The 26,124-nt window shown below is 51.7% G+C and overlaps 1 protein-coding gene across 2 annotated transcripts; it reads right to left on the reverse strand.

The window, feature by feature from the left end:
- Nucleotides 1-4,892: 4,892 nt before the first annotated feature.
- LOC123094121 (methylcrotonoyl-CoA carboxylase beta chain, mitochondrial-like) lies at nucleotides 4,893-6,423 on the reverse strand. 2 transcript variants are annotated; one of them, XM_044516186.1, is made up of 3 exons: nucleotides 6,174-6,423; nucleotides 5,940-6,100; nucleotides 4,893-5,672 (listed from the first exon to the last, which is right to left on the reverse strand). In XM_044516186.1, exons 1-3 carry the CDS (start codon nucleotides 6,330-6,332, stop codon nucleotides 5,663-5,665), a joined length of 330 nt encoding a protein of 109 aa, XP_044372121.1. In that variant the 5' UTR covers nucleotides 6,333-6,423; the 3' UTR covers nucleotides 4,893-5,662. The 2 variants fall into 2 exon arrangements, 1 of the variants encoding a protein (XP_044372121.1); XR_006445756.1 differs by having other exon boundaries at nucleotides 4,896-5,481; nucleotides 5,593-5,672; nucleotides 5,940-6,423.
- Nucleotides 6,424-26,124: the final 19,701 nt, after the last annotated feature.

The following is a 26,124-nucleotide window of genomic DNA, read 5'->3' on the forward strand; positions in this document are numbered from 1 at the left end:
CACGTAGATCGCGGTTTTTCTCTGCCGCCGAATCTTTTCTTTCGGGGGTTTCTGAACTTCTTTGGGGCACAACTCCATCACTTCACACCCAACTCCATTGCCTACCTCGCCGCTTTCGTGTCTTTGTGTGAAAACTTCTTGGGTTGTCGGCCGCACTGGGGCCTTTTCAAACACATTTTCACCTGTCGCTCTCAGATGGTGAAAAAGGCTAGCCCGAGTGACGAGAAAACCCAAGTAATCCAGATGTGTGGGGGTCTTGAGGTTCAGATGAGGAGTAAGAGTGCCTTTCCAGCCATGACCCTTCCCGAGTCAGTTCGAGGGTGGCAGTCGACCTGGTTCTACTGCCAAGACCAGTCGACGCCAGGACAGTCGACTGGCCTCCCCCGTTCTCCATGGACCGAGTGAACAAGCCATCCTCTCTGAAGGTGCTTCCGGAGGAGAAGGCTCAGGTTAGGATGTTGGTGGAGCGCGTACTCCAGCTCATTCGTGACGGAGTGACGGGCATGGATCTTCTAGAGGTTTTCCTTCGACGGCGCATTCAGCCACTTCAATATCGGGGCCATCCGATGTGGTTGTACTCTGGTACTGAAGACACCACTCGGGTACACCCGGAGGAGGTCGACGATGCCACTCTGGAGAGATGGATGACTGCCATCACAGGGAACAAAGATAATCCCCGTGGAGCCAGGAGGATCCCGCCACTCGACCAGTCATACGAACCAGACAAGGTTTAACCACATTTCTCTGACTGTGACTCTGTTTTCTTCATTCTGCTTTGTTGCAATTCGGTCGACTGACTTTTGTCTTGTTTGTTGTCTTCCAGATCACTACGAGATGTACTCGATGCCTAACGGGGCGCAAGAACAGACCGAAGAAGAAGAAGGAAGTGGAGGTGAAAGTCAGGAGGAGCGGGAGTCGGACGACGACGAGGGTTAAGAAGATGCTGGCTCTGATGAAGAAGAGGAGGAGGTAGTCGAACCCCCCGTACTGAAAGGAGAACCAAGCTCGTTCATGATCCTGCAGTCGAGCGCGGCAAGGGGGTCGTGCCTGTTGTGCAGTCGACCAAGCGTCCTCGGACGACCTCTCCGATGCCGACTAAGAAAGCACCGAAGCAACTCCAAGCGGCATCGTCAAAACCAACGAAGGCCCTGACGAAGATGAGGATGGCGATTCCCACTATTTCCGGGTAATGGCATAACTTGTGTTTTCTTGTTTCGCATGGATTTACTCTTGGTTGATTCGTTCGCTGACCGACTGATTTCTGAAACTGCAGCGCTGCTACTTCCGAGACCTCGATCAGACATGAAGATCAAGAAATGGAGGACGCTGCCACTTACAACCCTGGTACGATCCCTGCAATTTCGCTTTCGGTCGATAGGGTCTTCATCTTTAACTTTTGAATCTTTCCTGCAGCTCCACCTAATATCATCATTGATCTCCCTGATCATGATAATGAGGAGCCACTGAGGCTGAGGAGGAACAGGAAGGCGTCTGCTAGCAAGAAAGCTCAGGTCTCAGCACCTGATGCGCTGGTTCCAGAGGGGGGCAACGCCACTCGGACTACTGTGTCCTTTGCTGTGCCGCTGACGAGTGCTCGCCCACCGTCGTCGAGTGCAGATCCGCCTTCTCTTTTTTCCACCCATCAGGTCCCAGAGGACCAAGCAGGCGCTGCTAAAGAGGCTATATGTCAAGCGGGGGTCATGATGGAGCAAGTGAAAGCGATCCGAGACGCCAGTCAAGCGGCTTATGATGCAAGCTCGGCCCTTCAGAGCAATGTCCAGGTTAGTTGACCACCGCCTGTTCTGTTAGGATATGATACCTGACAATTTTCTTTCTGAAGATCTTAGAATCTGTCATATACCCACTGGGTGTGTCGATTGGAATGTCTGGATTGGTGGGGGCACGCTGAGTGCACCCACTGGGTGTAGTCCCCGAGACTATGGTGGACCGCTGGCAGTCGACTGTAGTCTTTATGTCTTGAACTTTTCTCTTTCGCTTTCTTCACTCGATCTGGTCGAATGGAATCATGGAACCAGTGGGGGCACGCTTAGTGCACCCACTGGGTGTAGTCCCCGAGACCGTGGTCGACTGCTGGTAGTCGACTATGGTCTAAAGAACACTTCTCTTTTTTTTGAAATTGTGTCTAACTATTGGTAGTTAGCCTTTCTGTCTCTTTTGGTCGACTGATCGGCCTGAGCTGATAGAACTAGTGGGGGCACGCTGAGTGCACCCACTGGGTGTAGTCCCCGAGACTACAGTTGAATGTTTTGATTCGGCTGTAGCTTAGAAATACTACGATTTTTCTCTTAGTCACTCAAAAGTGACCTATTTTTGACGTCTGTCGATTGATCTTTCGCAGAAATCTTGCGAGCTCGTGGCTCGTTATACTGAGTTGGAGAACAAGCATATCCAGCTCGAACTTGATCTGAAGCTTGTCTAGGAGAACTTCACGAAGGCGAAGGAGGAGGCAAAAGGTATGTTTGGTGAGAACCTTGACGACTGCCCTTATTTCTTGTCCATTCGTAAGTCTGATCTCACTGTCATTTTGCAAATAAACTAAGGGATGCTCTGAAGAAGAAGGACCTTGACCTTGCCGAGGCGCAGAAAATGGCTTCGGACAAGACGAAACTTGCAGAAGAGAAGCTGGCTTCAATCAGCAAACTTGAAGAGGAGAATACCAACCTGAAAGCTGCTCTCAACGCGGCCAACAAGGAGGCCAGTCGATTGAAGAATGACAAGATAGCCCTGCGTGATAAGGCTAGCGAACTGGCAGGAAAGAAGAGCGACTTAGAGGCTTATCTGGGTGGACTCGCCAAGAAGTTATTCCTCATGCTCGAAGGTAACCCCTTATATCCGACTGGTAATCACTGACTTATTGTAGGACTGTTAGCTTATCTTTGGGTTGTATCCACAGAATTCTGCCAAAACTTTGAAGAGGAGACTAGTCGAGTGGAGACTGGCTTGGATCCCATCAATTCTCCTATGAAGGATGAAACCGCCATGAACGTGCTCCGTCTCGAGTCTCGCGTTGCTGCTTTGGTCGACTATCTTGCGAGACTGAAGGTTGCAACGTCGCGCATCGACACAGTACTCTGGCCGGGAGAAACACTTCAAAATGATCTCGAGTCTCTGATGACTCGACTGAACGAAGTTCCAAGTCGAGTGCAAGAATGGAAGAAGTCTTCTGCCAGGTGCGGTGCCAATGTTGCTCTGTCTCTGGTCCGTGTTCACTGCAAGGACGCGCGGGAGGACAAGCTGGCGTCTCTCAAGGTGGCCAATACCAAGAAGCATGACTTCCTATCTTTCATGGAGACCTTCATTGCTGCTGCCACTCGGATCGCAGATGGAATCGACCTGGACGAGTTTGTCGCGCCTTCCGGTCCTCCGTAGGAGGAGTAAAAAACTTCTATGCTTGATGCCTTAAATTTGCCTCGGAATGCCGAGTGGTTTTTGTAACCAGTAAACTTTAACAGGCTTGGTGCCTGAGCACTTCTGGATCTGTAGGATGCTATCTGAACTTGGGTTTGTCATTGAATATGTTTCCATTTGCCTTCGAACGAACATTGTCCTTTGCTCAGAATATATGCTAGAGCTTGTGATGCATTTTTGCAGGTAGGGATGAAGCACAGATTGCAATCGACTTGTACCTCGTCATACTTAGGCGAGCGCTGGGCTGCAGCTAACTCTACTAGGAAAAGGGCTATAGATGGAATTGACACTAATGGCGCACCAGACATGTGGTGCGCCATTACTATATACTAATGGCGCACCATGTGTTGGTGCGCCATTAGTGTCCAAATACCAATGGCGCACCACATCCACGGTGCGCCATACTAATGGCGCACCGTGGATGTGGTGCGCCATTGGTATTTGGACACTAATGGCGCACCAACACATGGTGCGCCATTAGTATATAGTAATGGCGCACCACATGTACTAATGCCGCACCGTGGATGTGGTGCGCCATTAGTATTTGGACACTAATGGCGCACCAACACATGGTGCGCCATTAGTATATAGTAATGGCGCACCACATGTCTGGTGCGCCATTAGTAGTTTTTACTAATGGCGCACCGTGGATGTGGTGCGCCATTAGTATTTGGACACTAATGGCGCACCAACACATGGTGCGCCATTAGTATATAGTAATGGCGCACCACATGTCTGGTGCGCCATTAGTGTCAATTCCATCTATAGCCCTTTTTCTAGTAGTGACTACTGCTTGCAAGTCCTACACTAAACTAAACAATCATGATTTCTAACAACAGCAATCATCATCTGCAAGTCCTAACTTAACAGCAGCAAAGAGAAGAAGAGAAGAAGAGAAAAGAGGAGAAGAGAAGAAAAGAGATGAGAAGTTTCTGTTAAGGAAAAATAATTACTCCTCTCTTCAAATGAATCAAATGAGTAGCTCTATACTGCATGTTTAATTAAAGTAACTGAAAATGTTTTTGTTAACTTAAATTAACAGAAAAAGGTTTTATTTGAAGTAATTGAAAAAGGTTTCAGTTAAGTTGACAGAAAAAGGTTTCAGTTAACTGAAGAGAGGTTCCATTTAATCCATTTACAATACTCATAATGCTTGTGCTGCAGTAAAACTACTCCTAATATGCTACAACAGTTAACAACAACTGAAATTACTGTAATGTTCAAATATTACAGTACATACTCCACTGAATATTACTGAAACTTAATAGAGGTCGGAAAATATGCTTCGTTTCAGATAAATTTTGACAAATCCAGTGTGACAACTTCATTTCAGTCAAATTTTGTCAAATCAAGTGTTACAGGCTAGCAGCAGTAACTTAGTTACAGAATTGGGAGTAGAAGTTGTTGCAGGCTACTAGCAGTAGCTTCAAATTTACAACTTCATTTCAGACAAATTTATAACTTTGTTTCAGAATTAGGAGTACAACTTGATTTCACTAAATCCAGTGTTATAGGTTAGCAGTAGTAGCAAGGGAACTGTAAGATTAACAAAGCTACAGAAAATCAACAAGCTATTTCAAAGGATGATTCATGACTAACAAAGGTTGGCCTTGGCGAAGCTGCACATTCATGACTAAGCTACAGAAGTTGGAGTAACAGAAGCTACAGAAGCTTCACGAGAAGATTAACAAAGACGTGCAAGATTAACAAATCAACTACGGTGTTGGATGGATGGATGGACGACAAGGAGATTACCATGAGGATGACGACGCCGTGGCATGGCGGGGCAGGGCCCACGCTACCAAGGTGGGGGCACCATCAGGACGACGACGCCACTCCGTTGGTCCGGTGCTCTGCTGCTCCGGCATCGCTCTAGATCCGCCGCTTGGGCCGCACTCCAGGTCCGCTGTTCCACATCCAACGCCTCCATCGCTCACATATAGCACGGGCGCACGCCTCCGTCTCATAGAATCTCCTCACTTGCGCAAAAAACTCAATATTTTCACCTAAGTACGTTGGTGGACACCTTTAGACAGATGTGGGAATTAATCCCTGCAGCATTAATCAAGGATACAACAAAAAATTGTCAAGGGGAAATCTCGGTGCAGCAGCACGACAAAAACTGAACTTGAGTAAAGTAAACCTGGTTGCGTAATCACTTACTAGATTGAATGAACTTATTCTTTGCACAAATGAGAAATCTGAAGCCCTTCTTGTACTTTTGCCGCTGCTACTAGTACAACCTAAGCACTAACAACCAATGAGCAAGAAATATAATGCAGGAAGAAAAGAATACATCCATCTGAAGCCCTTCACATGAACCAGATCCTCTTACACGTGCAGAATATCAACATTGGCCAACTAAAATCAGACCTATTAGTGGGTCACAAACATGGATTTCACATGCAGGTCAGCAGTAAATCACGCATCTACGCAGGTCAACTAGGATAAGCAAGTGAACACACTATTACAGATTTTACTTCACGCCGTCGCTTGATAAAACTGGTTACCTGAAGGAGAAGGGGTCTATGTGACATCGATGGCTGACCAGAGAGAGCTCGAGGAAGGAGGCCCCAGGGTCAAGCAGGCAGTTGATGCGGTCCCTGGGGAGCAGCTTCCCCCGCCCTTCATTCCGCTTCACCGCCCCCGCGCCTCCGCCGCCCAGCGCCCTCTGTTCCGTTAGGTGACAGAGAGATGAAGGGCCGGGTCAAGGAAGGGGAAAGAGACCGGCGGTACGCTCGCACCTGGGAGACGCAGGAGCGTAGGTCGGAGAGGAGGCCCTGACGGCGGTGGCGTTGCTGGCTTAGGCGTTGGAGCTCCGGTCGAGCGCGTCGGGCAGGACCGAGGAGAAGGCTGCAGCCGAGGAGCGGTAGGCTACGGCGGTGCCTGGACGGGGCTGCCATGCGGCCAGTCAGCGAAGCATCTCCAGCAGAGGAGGTGATGAACGGGCTGGTGGGGAGTGGAATGAGCAGTCTCGATCTAGATCTATCTGGCTCGGGGTGGCAGGCGTGATGAGAACGTGGAGTTGACGGTTGGTGGTATAACAGCAGCGCGAAGTTGTCCCATGTGCGCTACAACTATTCATCTAGTAGCAGCGCAGATTTTATATCCACGCTATTACTATTGTTTGTTGAGGGGGGCAGGGTGGAAATCATTTAGTAGCAGCGCATGTATTTTGTTCCCGCGCTACTATTATGTCATACTAGTAGCGCGTTTTTTTACCGCGCTACTACTAAGTAGCAGTAGCGCCCTATTTTAGGCCGCGCTGCTGGTAAGATTCTGTGTATAAGGTTTTCCCTAGTAGTGCATGGGGGTATCCTCCATCACTGTCCTCTTTGTCCTCAATCTTGTCCGACTCCTTTTCTTTATCCTTGGGATGTTTCCCTTGAAATTGCTGGATTAAGAGCCAGCACTGGCGAGTGGTATGTTTCGGGTAAATGAAGTTACCCTCTTCATCTTTCTTCATGTGGATGTGGCATGGCAAATCCATCACGTCGTTTCCTTCCTTGTCCTTCACCTTCTTGGGGTTCCAAGATCCTTTGGGCTTCTCTTTAAACTTGCCCTGAGTCACGGCCAAGGCTTCTCCAGGAGCAGCTGGCTCGGCTTTCCGCTTCTGCTTCCGACTGGAGTTCCCTTTTTCCGACTGGCTCGGCTTGTACTTGCCACTCCGGAGTCAATCCTCCTCTTCACCATTGGCATATTTTGTGGCAATCTCCATCATTCGACTCAGGGTCATGTCTCCGGTCCGACCAAACTTCAACTTAACTCTCTGTTCTTAACACCTTCCTTGAAGGCATAGACTACTTGGTGATCAGATACGTTCTCCACCGTATGATGCAATGCGATCCACCTCTGGATGTAATCCCTCAGGGTTTCATTCGACTTTTGTACGCAAACCTGCAGCTCTGTCAAACCTGCAGGTCGTTTGCACGTCCCTTCAAATGCCCTGACAAACACTCGGGCAAGATCTTCCCAAGTGTAAATTCTGCTAGGTGCCAACTGATTCAGCCAGGCTCTGGCCGAGCCCTCCAACATAAGCATAAGTGTTTCATGGCCACCTCATCATCACCACCGCCAATCTGAACAGCCACTTGGTAGTCCTCAAGCCAAGTATCGGGCTTGGACTCACCAGTGAACTTACTCACCCCAATCGCTAACCTGAAGTTGGGAGGGATCACCGCGGCTCTGATGGCTCTGCTAAAACACTCTGGTCCTGAAACATGAACTCAGCTGCTGGTGGGCACATCTCTGTCATGGCCTTCTTGGTGAGCTCTGTTCTGGTCGACCAGACCTTGCACGATAATGGATCTCGCGTCAAAGCCTGGTTCTCTGGGGTCGATTGGAACCCTTCGCCCAACACGGTGCTGGCGTCTGTCATCTTGCTGCCGAGGGGCGTAAGACCCACCCCTTGGGGGAGGAGTGGGCACTCGACGCCAGTCATCACGATCGAATCGGTCATCATACTGATCACGTCGACCTCCACGTCCCTCATGCCGCAGGGGCGATCTTGGGCTATGGGCCGACTGGACTGTATTCGCAGCGACGGATCGACTGTGAATCCTATTACGCGACTGCGACACAGCTGAATTTTGATCTCCTGCTGCCCGGAACAAATCTATGATCTGCATCAAGCCTCTGCCAGCCTCTGACTGAGAGGGCTGAATCGACTCCGCTATACGGGCTGCAGCTGCCAGATTCTGAATTGGGGTTCGATATACCTGAGTCGGTGGCGAAAAGAGTTGACGTCGACTGGAGTCTGGAACTCGTTGCCGCGCGCGCTCGTCGAGTGCTCGCAGGAGGTTCTCCAGTCGAGTGCGCTCAGCCAAGTTGGCCAAACGCGCGTCCTCCAAGGCACGAGCCTCGGGGGTTTCTCCTACGATAGGAGTACGCAAAGTATCCATGTTCCGGCGGCGAAGATCTTCTCTTTGCAGCGAAGTGAGTGGTTCGGGTTGATACTCCTCGTGGACCTGAGCTGGGTCGCCTCCGCCGTCCCCTCCCTCGGTGTGGGGGAAGCCGGGAGGACTACGAGGCCCATTGACCATCAGGACCTCCGCCGCTGGATCACTGCTGTCGCACTCGAATGCAGTCTCTACGGAGCCAGTCGACAGATCGAACAGGCCATAGAGAGATTCGTCGGGCTCAATCGCCGCGACTTGGGTGGTGGCCGATTGACGAGCCACTGCGTGTCTTAGCCACCGCTGAAGCCTCGACCGACCAGAGCGCTTGCGCTGGTGGGAGACAGGGAGGGAGGACGACGCAGGAGTCGACCGATATGGGGCCGACGGTTGCCGCAGCAGGACACCACGGACATATGCGCGAAAGTGTGTCGCCCGGCGGACTGGGAGCGCGTCGATGTCGAGTGGAGCCTCCTGGAGCCAAGCGGAGTCGTCGGCGATGAACATGAGCGCGCCGAGACGGATCTCGTGGCCCTCCACTAAAACTCCGCCAGAAACCATGGTGAAGGCGATCGGAACAATTGCAACTTCTCCAATAAGTCGTTAAGACACCTGCCCCACGGTAGGCGCAAACTGTCGTGGTTCTAAGCCTGATAGTAGAATAGGGGGTAGGTATGGAGAGGCAAGATCCTATCTATGGAGTAGTTGTATACGCGAGGATGTACGAGTTCAGGCCCTTCTCAGAGGAAGTAACAACCCTACGTCTCGGAGCCCGGAGGCGGCCGACTGGATTATATGCGTATGAGTTACAGGAGTGCGAACCCTTCTGCCCGTGGAGGGGAGTGGCTTATATAGAATGCGCCATGAACCCAGCCAGCCCACGTAGCGGAGGGTTCAATGTACGTAAAGGCCTGGCGTTACTGGTAACGCTCTACATAAAGTGTTATCATGGCCATAAAGACTACTTAATAATAAACAGTTTGGGTGCAGAATGACCCTAGATCTCCTGGTGGTCGAGTGAGTCTTCATGGTCGAGTCTCTTCGAGTCCGTCGAGTGGAATCCTTCTAGGTCAACTGAAAGGCAGTTTCTTCTAGAGATGTCCTTGGGGAGGGTATCTTGGACAGGTCCATGACCCTACCCTAGGTACATGGCTTCATCACCTGCTGCTCCACATGTAGATCATACCCCCCCCCCCCAACACACACACATCCTCCTCCGACTCCTCCGGCCTCGTCAACCTCATCTCCTCAAAGTCCAGAGATAGCCATCCGGCCTTCACGCCTTGTCCGGATCTGATCAAGGAGCTGCAGGCGACGCTCCGGCATTAGATATGGGTAGCTCTTTACCCCGGCGGCGTGGGGCATGTGACTACTGGTGGTGGCGGACGTCGATTGGAAAGTGCGGTGGCGGAAGGGAGGAGTGAAATGTGGACGTGTAGGGTTTCAATGCCGGCTTCCGGCTTAAATGTGAATGGCCATTTGGTATTGAAACTTCACCGGATTCCATAGGTCAATTCAGTGAACATCCAAACAAGTGAATTTGTATGCATGTCCATTACAATTTTCTCGTTGAATTGGTTTTCCAGCCCATTCAATACGGAGCCTTACATTGAAGCAAAGGAAATGAGAGCATGTGACATCCAGTGGGGAGTAGTAGAGTGTGAGTGCGGCGCCAAAATTCTGCGGCTTCATGCCAGCTAATTAAGCCAAACTAAGTAAGCTAGCTCGTGCGTGCGTGCGTGTTTTTCCCTTATTTTATTGTATGTATATCCCTGAAAGTGATAGGCATGTCAACAATTATGGAATGGTCAATCTCATTAGTAGTACGATGGATGCCAAAACTAATAAAAAAATCCAGATTAAGTAGAGTGACAGAGAGAGGAAGGTCGATCAAATCAAAGAAAACAATTTTGTTTCTATATATGGGACATACCTGCCACTTCCCCGCCACGGCACGCACCTTTTTTCCTTTTATTTCTATTATATTATTGTTAGTTAGTACTAGTATTTTTTCCGTTCTAATCAGAGAGCTTTATTGAACAAACGAACTCATGGCATCATCAGCTAGCAAGCTGGTGAGCAGGAAAGAGGGTCTCGAACCAGTCCAAGTCTCAGTGACCGTCAGAGTGCAAGCATGCTTTGCACAGAGATGGGCCGGGACATTGGCTGATCAGTTCACATGTTAAATATCAAAAAAACAAAACGAGGAAGCTAGCTCTCTAATCTCTAATAATACTGGTGCCACCATAGACAACCTGTAAAGGCGAGATTTCCAGAGATCCACAATCTCCAAGGAATCGGTTTCCATGATCACATGTGAGAATCCACGTAGGTTTGCAAAGATTACCCCATCTCGCAGTGCCATCGTCTCACCAATGAAAGGATTAGATACCCTCAACTGGGGTTTACTCCACGCGCCAAGTAGGGTAGTGCAAGAGCGTGCCACTCCTCCTGCGCCAGCCTTGTCCGACTCCATGCTCAAAGCCGCGTCCGTATTGATCTTAACGATCCCTACTTCCGGTCGTATCCAGCCATGCCCTGGAAGAATAGAAGCATGAGACTGGGGTATATCGAGCAGTGCCAGATCCTTCCTAATACGCTTGACCGAAGTGAATGGGTCAAAAAGAACAAGATGGAGATGTATGATGTCCCCTTTCTAGCCCCTTTTCTTTTCCTTTTCAAAGGTTTCCTTGAGCTAACTACATAGTAAGAAGAATACTTATTATTAAATGAGTGATTGGATGAAACTAACACCCTGACTATGACACGTCCATGGAGGGAAAATATTTTCCTTCCATGCATGGTTAATGAAGGAATAAGATGCATGCATGCATTTAACTACTAAAATGTCTTACATTTAGAAACAGAGATAGTACCTGGTAAAGGAGTAGTTAGAGCATCTACAGCTGGACCTCCTTAAATCTTCCTCAAACAACCGTGGACGTGCTTGGACAATGATCAAATAGAAGAAATAAGAAAAAAAAAAGTGATCCAACTGGACCCCTTAAATCATCACTATACACCCGGGCTGTCCACGAACCCTCACCCGGTCAGTCCGTCATGTAGGACGCGGCCCACCCCGTACCACCTTTTCTTCTTCTTTATTCATTTTTTTATTTTTCTCTCTTCATCTCGACCAATCACGTGCAAGTGACTGGACATATATGGGAGAAAATGAGAAGTATGACTGCATAGACAGACAAAAAGGGATGCGTCCAAGGGTGTTTTTGGAGGCAGATTTGCTAAGTCCGACTTTAATGCTCCTACTTTCACCGTTTACTTTGATCATCATCATCTTCAGAGAGCCAGCATGCATGCAAGTGGCTGAAGAGCAGAGGCGGCTGATACGTATGGTTAGCAGTAACGCGGGTAAGAACCCACGTACTGCTAAAAGTTAGTTGTAGCGTCTTAACAGTAGCGCCACTACTAGGGTTACCTTCATGCATGGAGAATATTTTCCTTCCATGCTTGGTTAATGAGGGAATAAGATGCATGTATGCAGTGGCGGTGGTGGACTTTTGGAGCAAGCGTGCATAGGACGAATCATACGTAGCAGTTAGCTAAATAATCTGGACTTTGATAGTAAGTTTGAATTTGAGAGATTGCAACTTGCTTATTGTCCGATTGAAAGCAATCGTCGATGAGAGGTAGTAGTTTGAATGCATGCATGCAGATTCAGATGCAGTGTTTTTACTGCTGTGAGTTGGAAAAATCTGACATGATGCACCACTCAGTCAGTATCTGTCACGTAGTGCTAGTACTAGCATGGAGTAATAGAACATCCAGTAATGAATCAATGGCTTAATCACCGTTTACTTAAGTTGTGGAGTGGCCTCAGCAAGTACTCTAATGATCTAAACGATCTTATACTTCTTTATCGAGAGGGTAGTATGTTTGTGAAGGTGCAGCACAACTACAAGGGGCCGACCGGTCTAGCTAGGGAAGGAAAGTGATCCATGTGCTGCGCTCGAGTTACACAAATGGATGGAACAGAATTGGGCGACGGATCGAGATGGATCAGCGACTACTTGCACTAATGCATCCAGTCATCTGCCAACAGCTCTATGTCAGAATATAAGGTGTATACGCTTTTCAGTATTCAACTTTGATCATTAATTAGACCAATAAAACATAAATCATGTTACTACTACTGAAATATTATACCATTGAAAACTTTTTTTGAATACGAATTCAATGGTACTGTATAAACTTTATGGCACATAACCCACATTTCAGTGGTTAAGTTTATGGTGAAACTTAAATTTCGGAGTTAATTAGGATAGACCCGGGCTCTGCATAGTTAGGATGCACGCAATCAACATCAAAGCACGCATATAAAGGATCAGGCACTCAAAAAAGCAAAGGCGTGGAAAGCACAGACAAGGGAAAACAGGAAGAAGAAAAAAAAAGCGGCATTGATCCTTATCGATCAATTGTTGCCACCGAAAATGATGTATGTGTATAGAATAAATAGCATAAAACTACTACTTTACATGCTATGGTTCCAAAAAACTATCGGTTTTTTATTTTTCTCAGATAACTACCAAATGGGGCGGTCGGCTGTTTCAAAAAACCCAAATCACCGAGTCTTTATCAGTTGATCACGATTATGACAGGTTGGGCCCACAGCTAAACAAACCGTTAGTTTCACCTTAGTTTGACCGTTAACTTACATGTGGGGCCCACATGTAAGTTTCTTCTTTCTCCTCTCTTTCTTCTTTCTCTGCCTCCTGTGCCAGACCTTTCCTCTCCTGAGCCGGCGACCTCCTCCCCCTCCCAAGCCGGCGAACCTCCCTCCAAGCCGGAGCTCCTGGTGGCGATGGTTGCAACGAGGCCGACCTCGTCCGCGACACTCCAGCAGCGGCGCAGGCCATCTGCATCGAGCTTGAGGAGCTCGGGCAAGGGGATGGCGGCGGCCGCGGGCGAGGCACGACATGGGGGCGGCGTGGAGACCTGAGCGGAGCCCCATGGCCGGCGGCGCCCCAGGCGGCTCCCGATGGCGCGCAGTGGCACGGCGACCCGAGCCGGAGCCCCATGGCTGGCGGCGCTCCAGTCGGATCCCGGTGGCGCGCGGCGGCGCGGCGACCTGAGCTGGAGCCCCACGGCGGCGCGCCCGGCGACCACCCCGGCCACCCAGGCTGCGGGCGCGGTGACCAAGGGCGAAGCCCCATGGTGCAACGGCGACCACGGGCAGAGCCCTTTGGAGGCACGGCGGCGGCAACCCAAGGACCCGATTGCTTTTTAAAAATGATTCTAGGGACCCGATTGCTTTTTAAAAATATTTGTAGGGGCTAATCTGTAAAAAATCTGTTGATGAGGCGCTGACATGTGGTCCCCACAAATCAGTTAACGGTCAAATAAACGGTCAACCAAAAGGCGTGTTTAGCGGCGGGTCTGACCTGTCATAAACATGTTTAATTTTTTAACAAAAAGAATTTTGGATTTTTTGGAACAGCCAATCCTTGACTTGGTAGTTATCTGAAAAAAATTAAAAACCAGATTTTTTTTGAAACCCTAGCCTGTAAAGTAGTAATTTTATGCTATTTACTCATGTGTATATGATCCAGACGTGATATCCACGCGAACTAAAAACCATGCACACAACATGCGAATAGCACTGAGCGCGGCCATTGATTGCATGGGCGAGAAAAGACGACACCATTGAAATCCCACCTTGAAGACGGCCGGACAAATTGTCACGCACCATCTTCGTAATGTAATGTCTCAACGAAGGAAACCACCCGTCGCCACTCTCCGCCTGAGGCCAACCCCACCGCAGGATCCTATTTTGTTCGGCCCCGTTCGTTTGGAGTAAAAAGGACAAATGAGACGGCTCAACATGCAAAGGTCCGGACCCATCTGGTCTGTTTTGTGTCCATGCTGACCCATTTCGAGCGCAAACTTGCACCGGGTTTGGGTCGCGACGGACAGCGAACGGACGCTTCGAGCGTCCGCGTCGGGGACGCGTGGCAGGCGGCCACCTACCTCCCCCGTGAACATAAATGCGCACGGGCAGGTGGCCCCACCTGTCATCCGCACAGGGACGGGTCGGCGTCCTTCTTAAATGGGACCCGTGGACCGGTCGTTGTCCTCATCCCCACGCCGGCCCCTCTCTGCCCCATCGAAAGCTGACACGGCCAAACCCTAGCCACTCCCCGCCCTCGAGCTCGCCGGCCGGCCGCAGCCATGGGTCTGTGGAATCGCAAGGGGAAGCACGACCACGAGGCCGGCTCCTCCTCCGGCCGCCGCCACGGATCCGTGAAAAAGGAGGAGCCCGCGTCACCGCCGCGCTCCTCCCGTCAAGCCCCCGCGTCACCGCCGCACTCCTCCCGTCGAGCCCCCGCGCCGGCCCCCTTCACCATTGCCCCTAGCCCCTCCGGCGAGCGCGACCGGCAGTACATCCGCGCGGACGTGTGCCGGAGGTACTGGGAGACGAGGACGCCGGTCCCGTGAAGCGACGCCCACCTCCCCAACGGATGGCACCTCTCCACGGACCGGGTCCCCATCCCGCTAGTGTCGGCGACCGGCCGTGCACGGCGCGATGAGATCAACCGCCGCCACCGCCTCCTCCCCGACGACCTGTACTACGACTACATGTATGCCCTCGACTCCCCGTTGTGGGACACATGGCTCCAGGACGAGCACGACACGCGCCGCGCGTCCTACTTCGCCGGCACCGTGTCGGGGCCGCAGCGGCCATGTGCAGAGGCGCGCGGGCGTACGCGAGTGCGCGGCCTGACGCCCACGCCGTCGCCTTCCCCGTCTCCGTCGCCACCTCCCCTCCTCGCATGACAGCGGAGGAGGAGGCTCGTCTCCTGCAGCGTGTCATGGACGACTCCCTGAACACGCACGACGAGCGGCAGTGGGACGGCCTGGAGGAGGCCATCGCCCTCTCTGCCGCCGGGGACATCGCGTTCCCGGAGCTGCAGCTGGCGGCCGTCACGGGGGAGTCGTAGGAGGAGGACCCACCCGCATTCGAGCAGCTGGTGGGCCAGGGGTGGGGCTGGTCCTGCACTGCACCGGAGATGGCCGCCGGCCTAGGCGTGAACTGGTGCCTCACTCCGCCGCGGTCACCGTTGCGGGAGGCGTCGCCGCGGGAGGAGGTGGTGCAGGCACCTCTGGTCGTCCAGCCCACCCCCGTCCACCACGCACCGCCGCCCCACCTCTGGACGCCGCCGGAGTACGTCGACCTCGTCAGTGACGACGACGACACCGGCGGCCAGTGAAGACGGCGACGGCCACGGCACTGACGGGCGCGGCCGGAGCGCGCAGGACGAGTTTTTTTTATTTTGTTATTATGTTAGTTATGAAACTCGGCCTTTTAAGTGGCCGTTGAAACTGGGCCGTTTTGTGGCCGCCCTCTATATATGTTTTATGTTTTTTTAAATGCGTTTATTTGTTTTTTTAGTTATTTCATTCAGTTTTTTATTCTCGTCCACCCCGGACACGATTTGGGGTGCGGCCGCGCGATGGGCGCACGCACGACCCAACGGACACAGCCGGACACGGGCGAACCCATCGGCGCCCCAAACGGACAAAATCCGGCCAATCCGGACGTCTGTTTGGGGTCATGCGGTGGAGTTGGCCCGAGGCACCCAATACGGGGCATGTGGAAGAGCCGGCTGCAGCGTGAACCTGCCATCATCCACCGCCACCCCTAGCCAATGCATCTCCAAAACAATGCTCCCAAAAGAGAAAAAATGAAAAAAAAAACCCGGATGTAATTGTCAAGTCCGGGATCACCTAGACATAGGGTTTCGTCCGGAGTAGCACGTAGGTAGGCAAGAATAGCATAGCCAACTCCTTCAACAAGGTGATCGATCTCGTCCCCTAGCTAGCTCCAATGCATTAATGCTGGATCAACCGAGTAGCTTCGCGCCATCGATCCACTTGATACGATCCCGAATCATGAAGGCAAGAAATTTAACCATTCCCGAACGTAACTCCAAATGAGCTTAGCCAGGTGACAATGAAAAAAGATATGCTAAATGTCCTCAACAGCACCACACAGAGCACAGAATTGGGAGCCCGGACCATTTCTCTTGCGAATTTGATCAGCCGAAGGCAGCCGACGCCGAAAGGCTTGCCATAAGAAGATTTTAATCTTAGGGGGAAGACGGGCCTTCCAGACCTGGGAGAAGCGATTAGTGGGCGTACCCCCAACGAGCTTGGAATAAAGAGATTTAACCGAGAACCGACCAGAGGAAGATAGCGGCCAGATCCCCGAGTCCCTAGCCGTTGAGAGCGAAGGGAAGAGGGCAGTAAGACGTTGCCACTCTTCGAACTCTACAGGCGACAAGGAACGCCGGAAGATCAGGTTCCACCCCTGGGAAGCTAACTTAGCAATAGAAATGGCAGGGTCTGAACAATAAGAAAACAGGGTGGGAAAGGTCACCGAGAGTGGTGAATCTCCACACCACCAATCTAACCAAAACTTGATCGAAGCACCGTCCCCAACGACAAACTTAACGAATAATTGAAAAATAGGCCTAACTTTGACCAACGGCTTCCAGATCTGTGAGCCATCACGCGATATGGCAAACATTGGGCTGCAGGACGGGAAATATTTAGCTTTCAGGATGTCCAACCACAAGGATTGTTCCTCCGCACTCATAATCTTCCACCACCATTTAATTAGTAAGCATTGGTTCATGATGGACGTGTTAAGGATGCCCAACCCCCCCCCCCCAGGTTTTTGGGTCTGCATATCAGCTTCCATTTCACAAAAGCGATACTTACCGCGGTTGTCCGCCGCATTCCAATAAAAAGCACCATGGTGTTTATCAAACCCCACATGAGTCCCTGCCGACAAGAGGTAAAAGCCCATCAGGAACACAGGAAGGGAGGAGAGACAGGCGTTAATAAGAGCTACTTTCCCCGCATTCGAGTTGTATCTGCCCCGCCAGGGTAGAACCCTATTACCCACCTTGGTAACAACAGGAGCAAAATCCTTAGCATGAAGCACATCAGGGGAGATCGAAAGACAAAGGTATTTGAAAGGAAAGGACCCCAACTTGCAATTGAGAAGGTGCGCCACTCGAATGGCTTCTGAATCCTCGACCCCAGTCACAACCACTTCACTTTTAGCAAAGTTAATCTTAAGGCCCGACATCGCCTCGAAACATAGAAGAATAAACTTAAGGTGCGCAATGCAGGCACCGTTTAGCTCCACCATGATAATGGTATCGTCCGCGTATTGGAGATGGGTCAGACCAGGGGGAATGAGATGATTGCTAACAGGGGAAATATGCCCAGAGTCAGCTGCCCTAGATAGCAGGCGAGATCAAGCATCAGCCACAAAATTAAACAAGATAGGCGAGGCAGGGTCACCTTGCCGCAGGCCCCTACCATTAGCAAAGAACTTACTGACATGGCCGTTCACAATAATAGCAGTGTGGCCCCCCGAGACCAGCTGCATAATCCTATGAACAAGAGGACCATCGAAGCCTTTGGCCAACAGAACTCTACGCAAAAAAGGCCAGCTAACCGAGTCATAAGCCTTCTCAAAATCAAGTTTCAGGATGACCGCTTTTGTTTTTTGAATCTTAAGGTCATGAACGATCTCATGTAGACATAAAACCCCATCAAGAATGAAGCGACCTTTAATAAAGGCCGATTGAGAAGGGCTGATGGTACGGTGGGCAATGGGGGAGAGGCGCCTAGCCAACCCTTTGGCCGGAAACTTGGCGAAATTATTAATAAGAGCAATCGGCCTGAATTGCGAAATCAGGTCCGCACCCTTGACTTTAGGAATTAAGGTAACAACCGCATAGTTAAGGCGCGAGACATCCACCGTACCCAACCAGAAACCTTGAATAACTTTACAGACAAGATCCCGCAACTGCGGCCAGAATTTTTTGAAGAAAGGGATTGAGAAACCATCAGGTCCTGAAGCCGCATTCATGTTAGCCGAGTTAATCACCTGCCAGATCTCCTCGTCAGAAAGGGGGACCATAAGACGCATGTTTTCATCAGGAGAGATCCTAGAATTAGAGTCCCAGAATCCAGGACAGAGGCCAACCCCCAGGTCAGGCTTAGAGCTAAGCAGATTAGAGAAGAAACCCACAATGTGGGCCATAATGGTGGGTTGGTCCGAGGTTCTAACGCCATTAATAACTAGGGAGTCAATGAAGCATCTGTGACGCCTGCCATTGGCGATCGCAAAGAAATACGCCGTCATCGCATCCCCCTTCAAGGTCCAATTAAGGTTCCCACGCTGGCACCAATAAACTTCCGACTGGTGGTGCAGCACCATTAAGGCATCTTCCAAGGCGTACCGCATGGCCCATTGAGAGGAGGAGAGACCACGGGAGTCGGCCATAAGATCAAGATCCCGGATTTGAGAGTCTAAGGAGTCCTTTTCTTTACGGGCCTCAGCCGCCCTGTTTCTAGACCACCCTTTAAGGAATTTGCGAAGCTTGTAGGAGAGTTTATGCCAGTCATCAAGAGGACCAAAGGAGCGGAGAGTAGAAGAAAGAAAAGTAGCAATCCTAGACCCAAGCATATCATAAAAGCCCTCAATCAAAAGCCAAGAGGAATCAAACTGGAAGCGGGAGGTCGTGGCGATCGGTAAAATACCCGCGTCAAGGACAAGGGGAACATGGTCAGACCCAACCGCAGGCCTGGCTTTAAGCAGAGCACGAGGAAAAATCAAATCCCACCGAACAGACACAAAAACCCTCTCCAGCACCGACCCGACCGGGGAGGCTTGATGGTTAGACCAGGTGAAACGAGCCCCCACCCTAGGAAGCTCGCGAAGTGCGCAACTACTAATGAAATCGTTAAAAGCATTGGCGAGAGGCCACGAGAAGTTAGAGTTGTTCTTGTCGGCCGGCGAGCGAGTCAGGTTAAAGTCTCCCCCAATAAGAAGAGGAATATTGCAAGTCTCAATCTTGCTCGAGATTTCATCCAAAAAAAGAGGGGAAAGCAAATGATCCGCAGGCCCATACACCACCATGAATTCCCACATCAAATTTAGTTGGCGATGATGAACTACGCAGCTAGCCCAAAAAATACCATGATCAAAAGTAATGAAGTCAAAGATGTCCCGCTTGGAGCCAATCAAGATACCACCAGAGTGACCCGAAGCAGGCAGAAAGTGCCAGTCATATCTACCCATCCCAGCGATCGCAGATAATTCAGATGGAGAGAAGGATTCCTTGAAAGTTTCAACCAAACCTAAAATGTCAATGTGATCCCCACACACCACGTCATGAATCTGGTCGCGGCGCCCCTAGCACCGAAACCACGGACATTCCAGAAAAGGACTCTCATCTAAAGGAAAGGGTTTTGATACATAGACTCGATCTGCACGGGGCCGCATAAGCCTTAGGTCGCTTAGATCGCTCAAATTTGACAGGAACTGGGGGGGGGGCAGATGCCTGGCCACAACCAATATTTGCATCTGCCACCCCGAATTGACCCTGCACCCCAGCAGGACCAACACCCTTCGCGGCATCCATAGCCTTCGCAATGGCAGCCTAGGCTACCTCATTCGCACGAATGATAGAGAGGAGATGAGAGGAAGCGCCCATCCCCGGGTTGTCAACCACCCCAATATCCGACGTAATATGCAGCAAATGATCATCTAATATAGCAGGTAAAATTAGGCGAACTGGGGAAGAAGGGAGAGCATGGGGAGGAGGAGACGAACCTGCAGGAGGGAGATCTCTAGCCGCAGTGCGATGTTCCGCACACTCCGCCACCGAAACACCGGAATCCCGCACATGCCGACCCTTCCGCGCCGTACACGCAGGAGAATGGAACACCGGCGAGCCCCTCGCCGGCGTCGCCGAGCCAGGACCAGACCCCGATGTAGCACCAAGGTCCTGGTCCAGACGACGAGCCAACCCTGCAGCAGAAACCTTGGAGGCCTTGGAGGTGGATGAAGCCCGACTCTTAGCAGAAAACTTCCGAACCGAGACCTTCTTCTTCTTCTTGGTGGGAAAGTCAGAGGAGCGCCTAGGAGAAGCAGGGAGATCCTCAATGCCAGAGAAGGAGGGTGACTGCGGGCGAATAGGCACATTAGAACAAGCACAGGAGATGGGGGTCCCCTTGCCAACCACCCCCTCTTGTGGATTCACCTTCTGGGGTTTAGGGGTCAGGGCGTTCTCCTTGAGATTCTCACAGTCATCAGAGTCCATCTTGTCCCATTCTGATTGAGTGAAGCGCAAATCCGAACCCCCATTGGGCTTCTGCCCCCCAGCTGAACCATCCCCCTGCGTGTCATCTTGATCAGAAGGTTTGGAAGGAGGAGGCGAAGGCGCAGGAGGAGGGGGGCATGGAGGCCAACGCCCTCAACCCGAACACGAAGTCGAACACCTTCATGGGAAGGAAAGACATCCACAGAGCCAAGAACAGAGGCCGGGTCAATGCACCACACGCTGAGACGAACCGGGCCAACCTTCTCGAGAGATTCCAAGTCCACTTCCACAGGTTTGCCAATGAGGTTACCAAAAGCCATCATGAATTCCACTGACCGAAGGCCAACAGGCACATCATCAACCAAAACCCAAGTCTTGCTGAGAGGACCCACCACCTTCGCACCACAAGTAGCCGCTTTGACAGAAACTACAAGCTGATCGAGGGGCAGAGTAAAGCTAGTACACAACGAGATCATCCTTAGGCAATCCTTGGAGGGAACACCACAACAAACTCAAAGTCAGAGAGCTGGCGCACCTGCCAGTCCCAACCGCCCTCATCCCAAATCTTCAAGCCATCCAAAAGGGTCTGTGGGGAAATTTTCTAACCACACACTGTGATAATAGCCGCATTGGAGAGGGAAGGTGCAGCCATCACGAGAGGGACCTCAACGTCCAGAGCGAAAAAGGAGCAACCAGGCAGACCCAACCCAAAGTGCACAAAGGAGGGACCCTTGGTGCGATTGCGGCAATCCATCGTCAGGTGGCCATCGGATCGGCAGATGAGACAGAAGGGGGGATAAGTGCACCTCGATTGGAAGTGGTTCAGGCGGTGACAAGCAAAGCAGATGAGGGTCGGAGAAGGGCCCGAGGGGACAGGTGATGGCGAGGAGCAGGAGCTGGAGGATGTGGCGGCGGCAAGATGTCGTCGCCACGAACCCCCGAGGGCGCGCTCGGACCAGGAGGAGGAGGCCTCCGCTCCCCAGCCAACGAAGAGGACGACCCAGGGCCAAAGCGTTGCCCAGAGCGGGAGGCCGCGCCGGCCCCGAAGGAGCGGGGAGGAGGCCGAGGCGGAGGGACCGGCCCCCCCGGCCTGGACGGGGCGAGGCGCCGAAGAAGAAGAGCCACCAGCCGCCGAAGCCGCGACAGCCTCCCACGGATCCGACCTCGACCCAGCACCAGATCCAGGGAGCGCCGTCCCAGATCTGGCCACGGAGCGGTCCGACCCCGCCTCCCATTCCTCCCCCGCAAGCACAGGCCCGCGCGCCGCCCGGTCAGCCACCAACTTAGAACGAAGCTCAGCCTCAAAGGCTAGATCTGCACCAGAGCCCGGCAAGGACTCCCTAGCCCTCTTGCTCCCCGACAAGGCCTCGGAGGAGGAAGCCCTCGACTTGTCCATGGCGAGCGCGTCAGCGAAGGAGAGGACAAGGGGGGTGGGGAAGAAGTGGATCTGGAGAAGTGGCGGATGGGACGACGCGCCCTGCGAATATCAGCGGCGGAGGCCGGAAACCCTAGGAAGGGGGGAAGGGTATTGCGGCGCACCCATATATAGCCGCAGCAGGCCGAGCCAGATTGGGCCGAACAGGCCGCAACCGAAGCCCAGGCAAAGGGGGGGAAGGCCGGGGCGCAGTGGCCACTACCACTTGCCCCGGGCCCACAGACAGAAGGGGAGGGAAAGCAGAAAAAGATGACAGGGCCGGAGGAGCGGGCGGATCGGGCCAAACCCCAGCAGAGGCCGCCAGGCCCACAGGCCCAGCAAGGCCCTCCGAGCCACCCGGATCTAGGGTTAGGCCACCAACAGCCCCCGCCGCCGCCGACGACCGCCCCGGCCGGGGAGCAGGAGAGCAGGGAGGAGAAACGACAGGGGAAGCCAACCCACCCAGATCAGGAGCCACAGCAGACCGGGGAGGACGAAGGGGAACACATACCTGAGAGGAGGTCAGATCCACACCCACCATGCGACGGCGGCGCCCAACACGCGACCAACCAGGAGACCCCGACGGCAGCGCCACCGGCCTGCCCCGACCACCCGGAGCAAACTTCCGGGAACGACCAGCCACAGGCCCCGGAACCACCACCGGCACCCCCAACGGCGGGGCGCACCCCTCCGAGTCGGATTCAGAGGCCGAATCCTTCAAATCGCCGAGCGCCCAAAACCGCGAGCCAAGGAAGGGCGCCGACGCCAAGGGAGCCAGAGAGGGGGACGGCGAATGCCCAGAGCAGGGGCCACAGGCCCGCGCCACCAAGGGCAGGCATGGGGGCGGGGAAGAGGGAGGGCCGAGGGGGCCAAGGCCACCGGCAGGGGAGGGGACAGAGGGGGACGAGGAGAGGGGAGGGGGGAGGAGGGGGAAGGAAAGACAACCATTGTAGCTTTGCGGAGCTGCGGGCTTTGGCCCATGACCTTTCGGGCGTCTCTCGGCGTCTCTTTTGGGTGGGCTTGGAAGCGCTTTGCTGGTCCCTTTGGACGACTAGGAACAAATTTACTATTGAACATGTGTTTCCTGCTAAACCTGCTGACTGCTTATTTCAATCATGTGCCCTCCTGCAGCAGTGGAAATCATTGACTAAGGACGACGACCATGAAGCGTTCACTGCGTTAACCTCCAAAATTTGGGCGACGGCGTCTCTTCTTTGCAGACAAACGCGGGGTGACTAAGGTCTTTTGGCTGTCTGCTTGGCGTCCTCCAGTTGGGGGATTCTTCTTCCGGCCTGCGTGTCGTGTACTGGCGTGGGTGCCATGTACCAGACTTCTCCGTGTGTTGTGTTTTCTTTGGCGGCTGTTGGGCCTAGGGCTGCTGCTACTTTCCTGCGTGTTCCTGTGACCTAGCGTATGGCTTTATTTATAAAGTCGGGCGTAATGCCTTTTCTTTAAAAAAAATGAAGGCAAGAAATTTCGCCATCGCATTTGACTGAAGAGTTGCTGTGCGCGGTGCCTTCCATGGATAGCGTCGATAAGGACGAAGGGTACCTGGGCGGCGGCGGAGGCCAAGGCGTGCAGCCGCGAGGGTGGAGCTGCGAATGTCCGGTGAGGCCTGGTAATACTCACACACGGAGATTGGAGAGAGAGGGAGAGACACGGTATAGACCAAAGAGGCGGGATGTGGGAAGGAAGGGGTGGGCGTGGTCAACACAGAGATCAGAGATCGATATCTGAATCTGCTGAATGAATCAAGCAGAGCGGGCAAACGGTGGGTGGTGCATCGGAATTCGTAAACTGTTGCAGTATCTCTATATTTTATGTAGAGTAATCAGATTAGCCATAGTGTGGGTACGTAGTGACCACTTAAGCGGCGCCCCGCAACGCTGACGCGACTCCGTCAAAATCAAAATTCTGCGATTGCCATTGCCAGCTAATATTTGAGGCGAGCGTGCGTGCGTGCCAATATTATATTCTAACTCCTACTAGTAGAGTATATGCATGTCAACAACAAATGTAGATTGGACAATATCACTATGATCGATTGATGCCACAAAATGAATAAACAACTCGAGAGCTTCCAGGTTGCAAATAACAGAGGGAGACAGCGACCGATCGGTCGCTCTGGGGTAGGGCTACAAATATTGTATGTATATATCCTCTTGGCGGGACCCACCTCGATAGACTAAGGAAGCTTCCACGACGGCGATCAAATCGAAGCAAAGCATTTTTCACTCCCACATTTCAGTGCCCCATTTTCACTCTTTTTTTCGTTTTATTTGAGAAAAAGTCTACGCGAATCGAAAGCCCAACCGACTACTTTTTAATCGATCGAGGAATGCCATAAGAAGCTTCCAATTGGACGATCAAAGCAGGCAGTTCTTTTTCTTTCGAAAACCAAATTAGTATTATTACGACATTTTTAATGCCAGTTTTGGAAGAAGGGCTGGCTAAGGTGAGAAGAGAGCGGGAGCAAGCCCACCAGAGCAAAATTTTCCAGTAAGCCACAAAGTGAAAATTACTACATGGTAAGTGATTTACAGCATCACTCGTTGTGTTTTCATGCCTCGGTCAGCAATGCAAAGTGACCGAGGCATGGAAACCTAGCTAGTCTAGGAGGCTGTTCGACAAAGAGTCGTACACCAATCAAATATTGCCACATCAATTTGTAACTCGAGTTCCGTAGGTTTGAGAGGTCCGGTTGTAGATGCTGTTAGTCCATAGGTGTAGCAAAGCTCTCGCCATGGTCAACAACCCCAAGTGACCGAGGCATGAAAACACAAAAAAGAAGGTTGCGCCGCCAACGGCAGTGGAAGAAAAGACTCCGACAAGGCGGAAAAACTCAACTCTCGAGGATCTTCTTCTAAATAGATGTGGAGCCTGCCTATTGTTTTTCTTTGCTTTTTTTTCTATTATTGGTGCTGAAAAAGGAAGAAGCAAGCAAGCTGAATACATAGATGGATGGATGGATGGATGGCTACTCAACATGCATGTCCACAAGTAGAAGTAGTAGCGGCGGCCGGGTTAGCGAGAAAATAGTACTAGTCTCTACTTCTAATGGAGCAGTTGGTAGTCTCGCTTCCAGGTTTTTTTTCGTCTCACCACTTTCGTCCTGTTTTTTTTTCGTAGGTTAACCGTCGTAGATTTTTTTCGATGCTGGTTTCTTATTCACCGGTTTATTTACCCCTCAGCTCTTTCCTTGCAAATCAGCACTTTCCAAACGTGCACGCAATCACGGATTTAAATTTACTAACTTATTCAAATAAACCGATACCTTCCATTATTGCAAATTTCTTTAGGAAACAAATAATAGATTTTAAGGAAACAAATAAAAGATTTTAAAGACGCATCATACTTTACTAACAATCACTAAAAATCAAATCTAAATTAATTAACCTTACCTTAAATCACTCAATCATTTTAATTAGAAAACATTTTCTTTCCTAACTGCACCACGCTTAGTGTGCACATAACAATCTGAAGTAATTAGAGTCACATGATTGAATTCATTTATTTAGAGCGACATGATTGAATTCATTTATAACAATAATCCTCACCAAAAGTGCGTTTAGCAATTTTAGAGGGCGGACCAAAACTCTGCCATCCGCTCACCCACGTTTGTTTAGGTACAGGAAAAAATGGCATAATATATGGAAACAACACGACCGGGGCGGCGGCGCAATCTTCGGGGATAGGGGATTGGAGGAGAAGGATTGGCCTGGCAGCATGACCGGGGTGCTTCCCCGCGGCCGCGGCCGTCCTCGCGATGCCACCTACCCGAAATCAATGCTGCTCCCTGCCGTCAGCCGAGGCGACGCCGCCTGCCCTCCTACCCACGGTCCGCTGCCGCGTGCGGCTAAGGCGGGAGGAGTAGCGACGGGGTCGAGGTCCTTCATGCGTTCCGGGATGGAGGCCATGATTTCATCGAGGTCGTTGCTGCCTCCTACACTAAGGGTGTGTCGCCGAGATTGAGGCGAGCATGAGGAGCTGTGGCCACCGCCATGGTCACCCCATCGCAGGGGATGGAGCACGCCGCTGGCCTACAACTTGTGGAAATCACTTTCTCTTCAGGTCGCGTGGTGACCGGATCTTGCCGATGTGTCCCTCCCCGACGACCTCCTCTTTGCCCGGTTGGCTGGCATGGATCTCGCCATTGCTGCTCTCAACTTCTCTGCCTTGAGCTCGACGGTCAGCCACCATGGATCCCCCAGCTGGAGGGTCACGTGAACCAGCCGTCCTCCCA

This window comes from Triticum aestivum, chromosome 4B, assembly GCF_018294505.1.
Source record: "Triticum aestivum cultivar Chinese Spring chromosome 4B, IWGSC CS RefSeq v2.1, whole genome shotgun sequence".
In the NCBI taxonomy this organism is placed as follows: domain Eukaryota; kingdom Viridiplantae; phylum Streptophyta; class Magnoliopsida; order Poales; family Poaceae; genus Triticum; species Triticum aestivum.

Bases quoted from the DNA above. Each gene is read 5' to 3' on its own strand.
- LOC123094121 (XM_044516186.1), bottom strand. From the start codon at position 6,332: ATGGCAGCCCCGTCCAGGCACCGCCGTAGCCTACCGCTCCTCGGCTGC. The intron at 6,101-6,173 runs GTGCGAGCGTAC...CTAACGGAACAG, and splicing joins TACGCTCCTGCGTCTCCCAG to AGGGCGCTGGGCGGCGGAGG.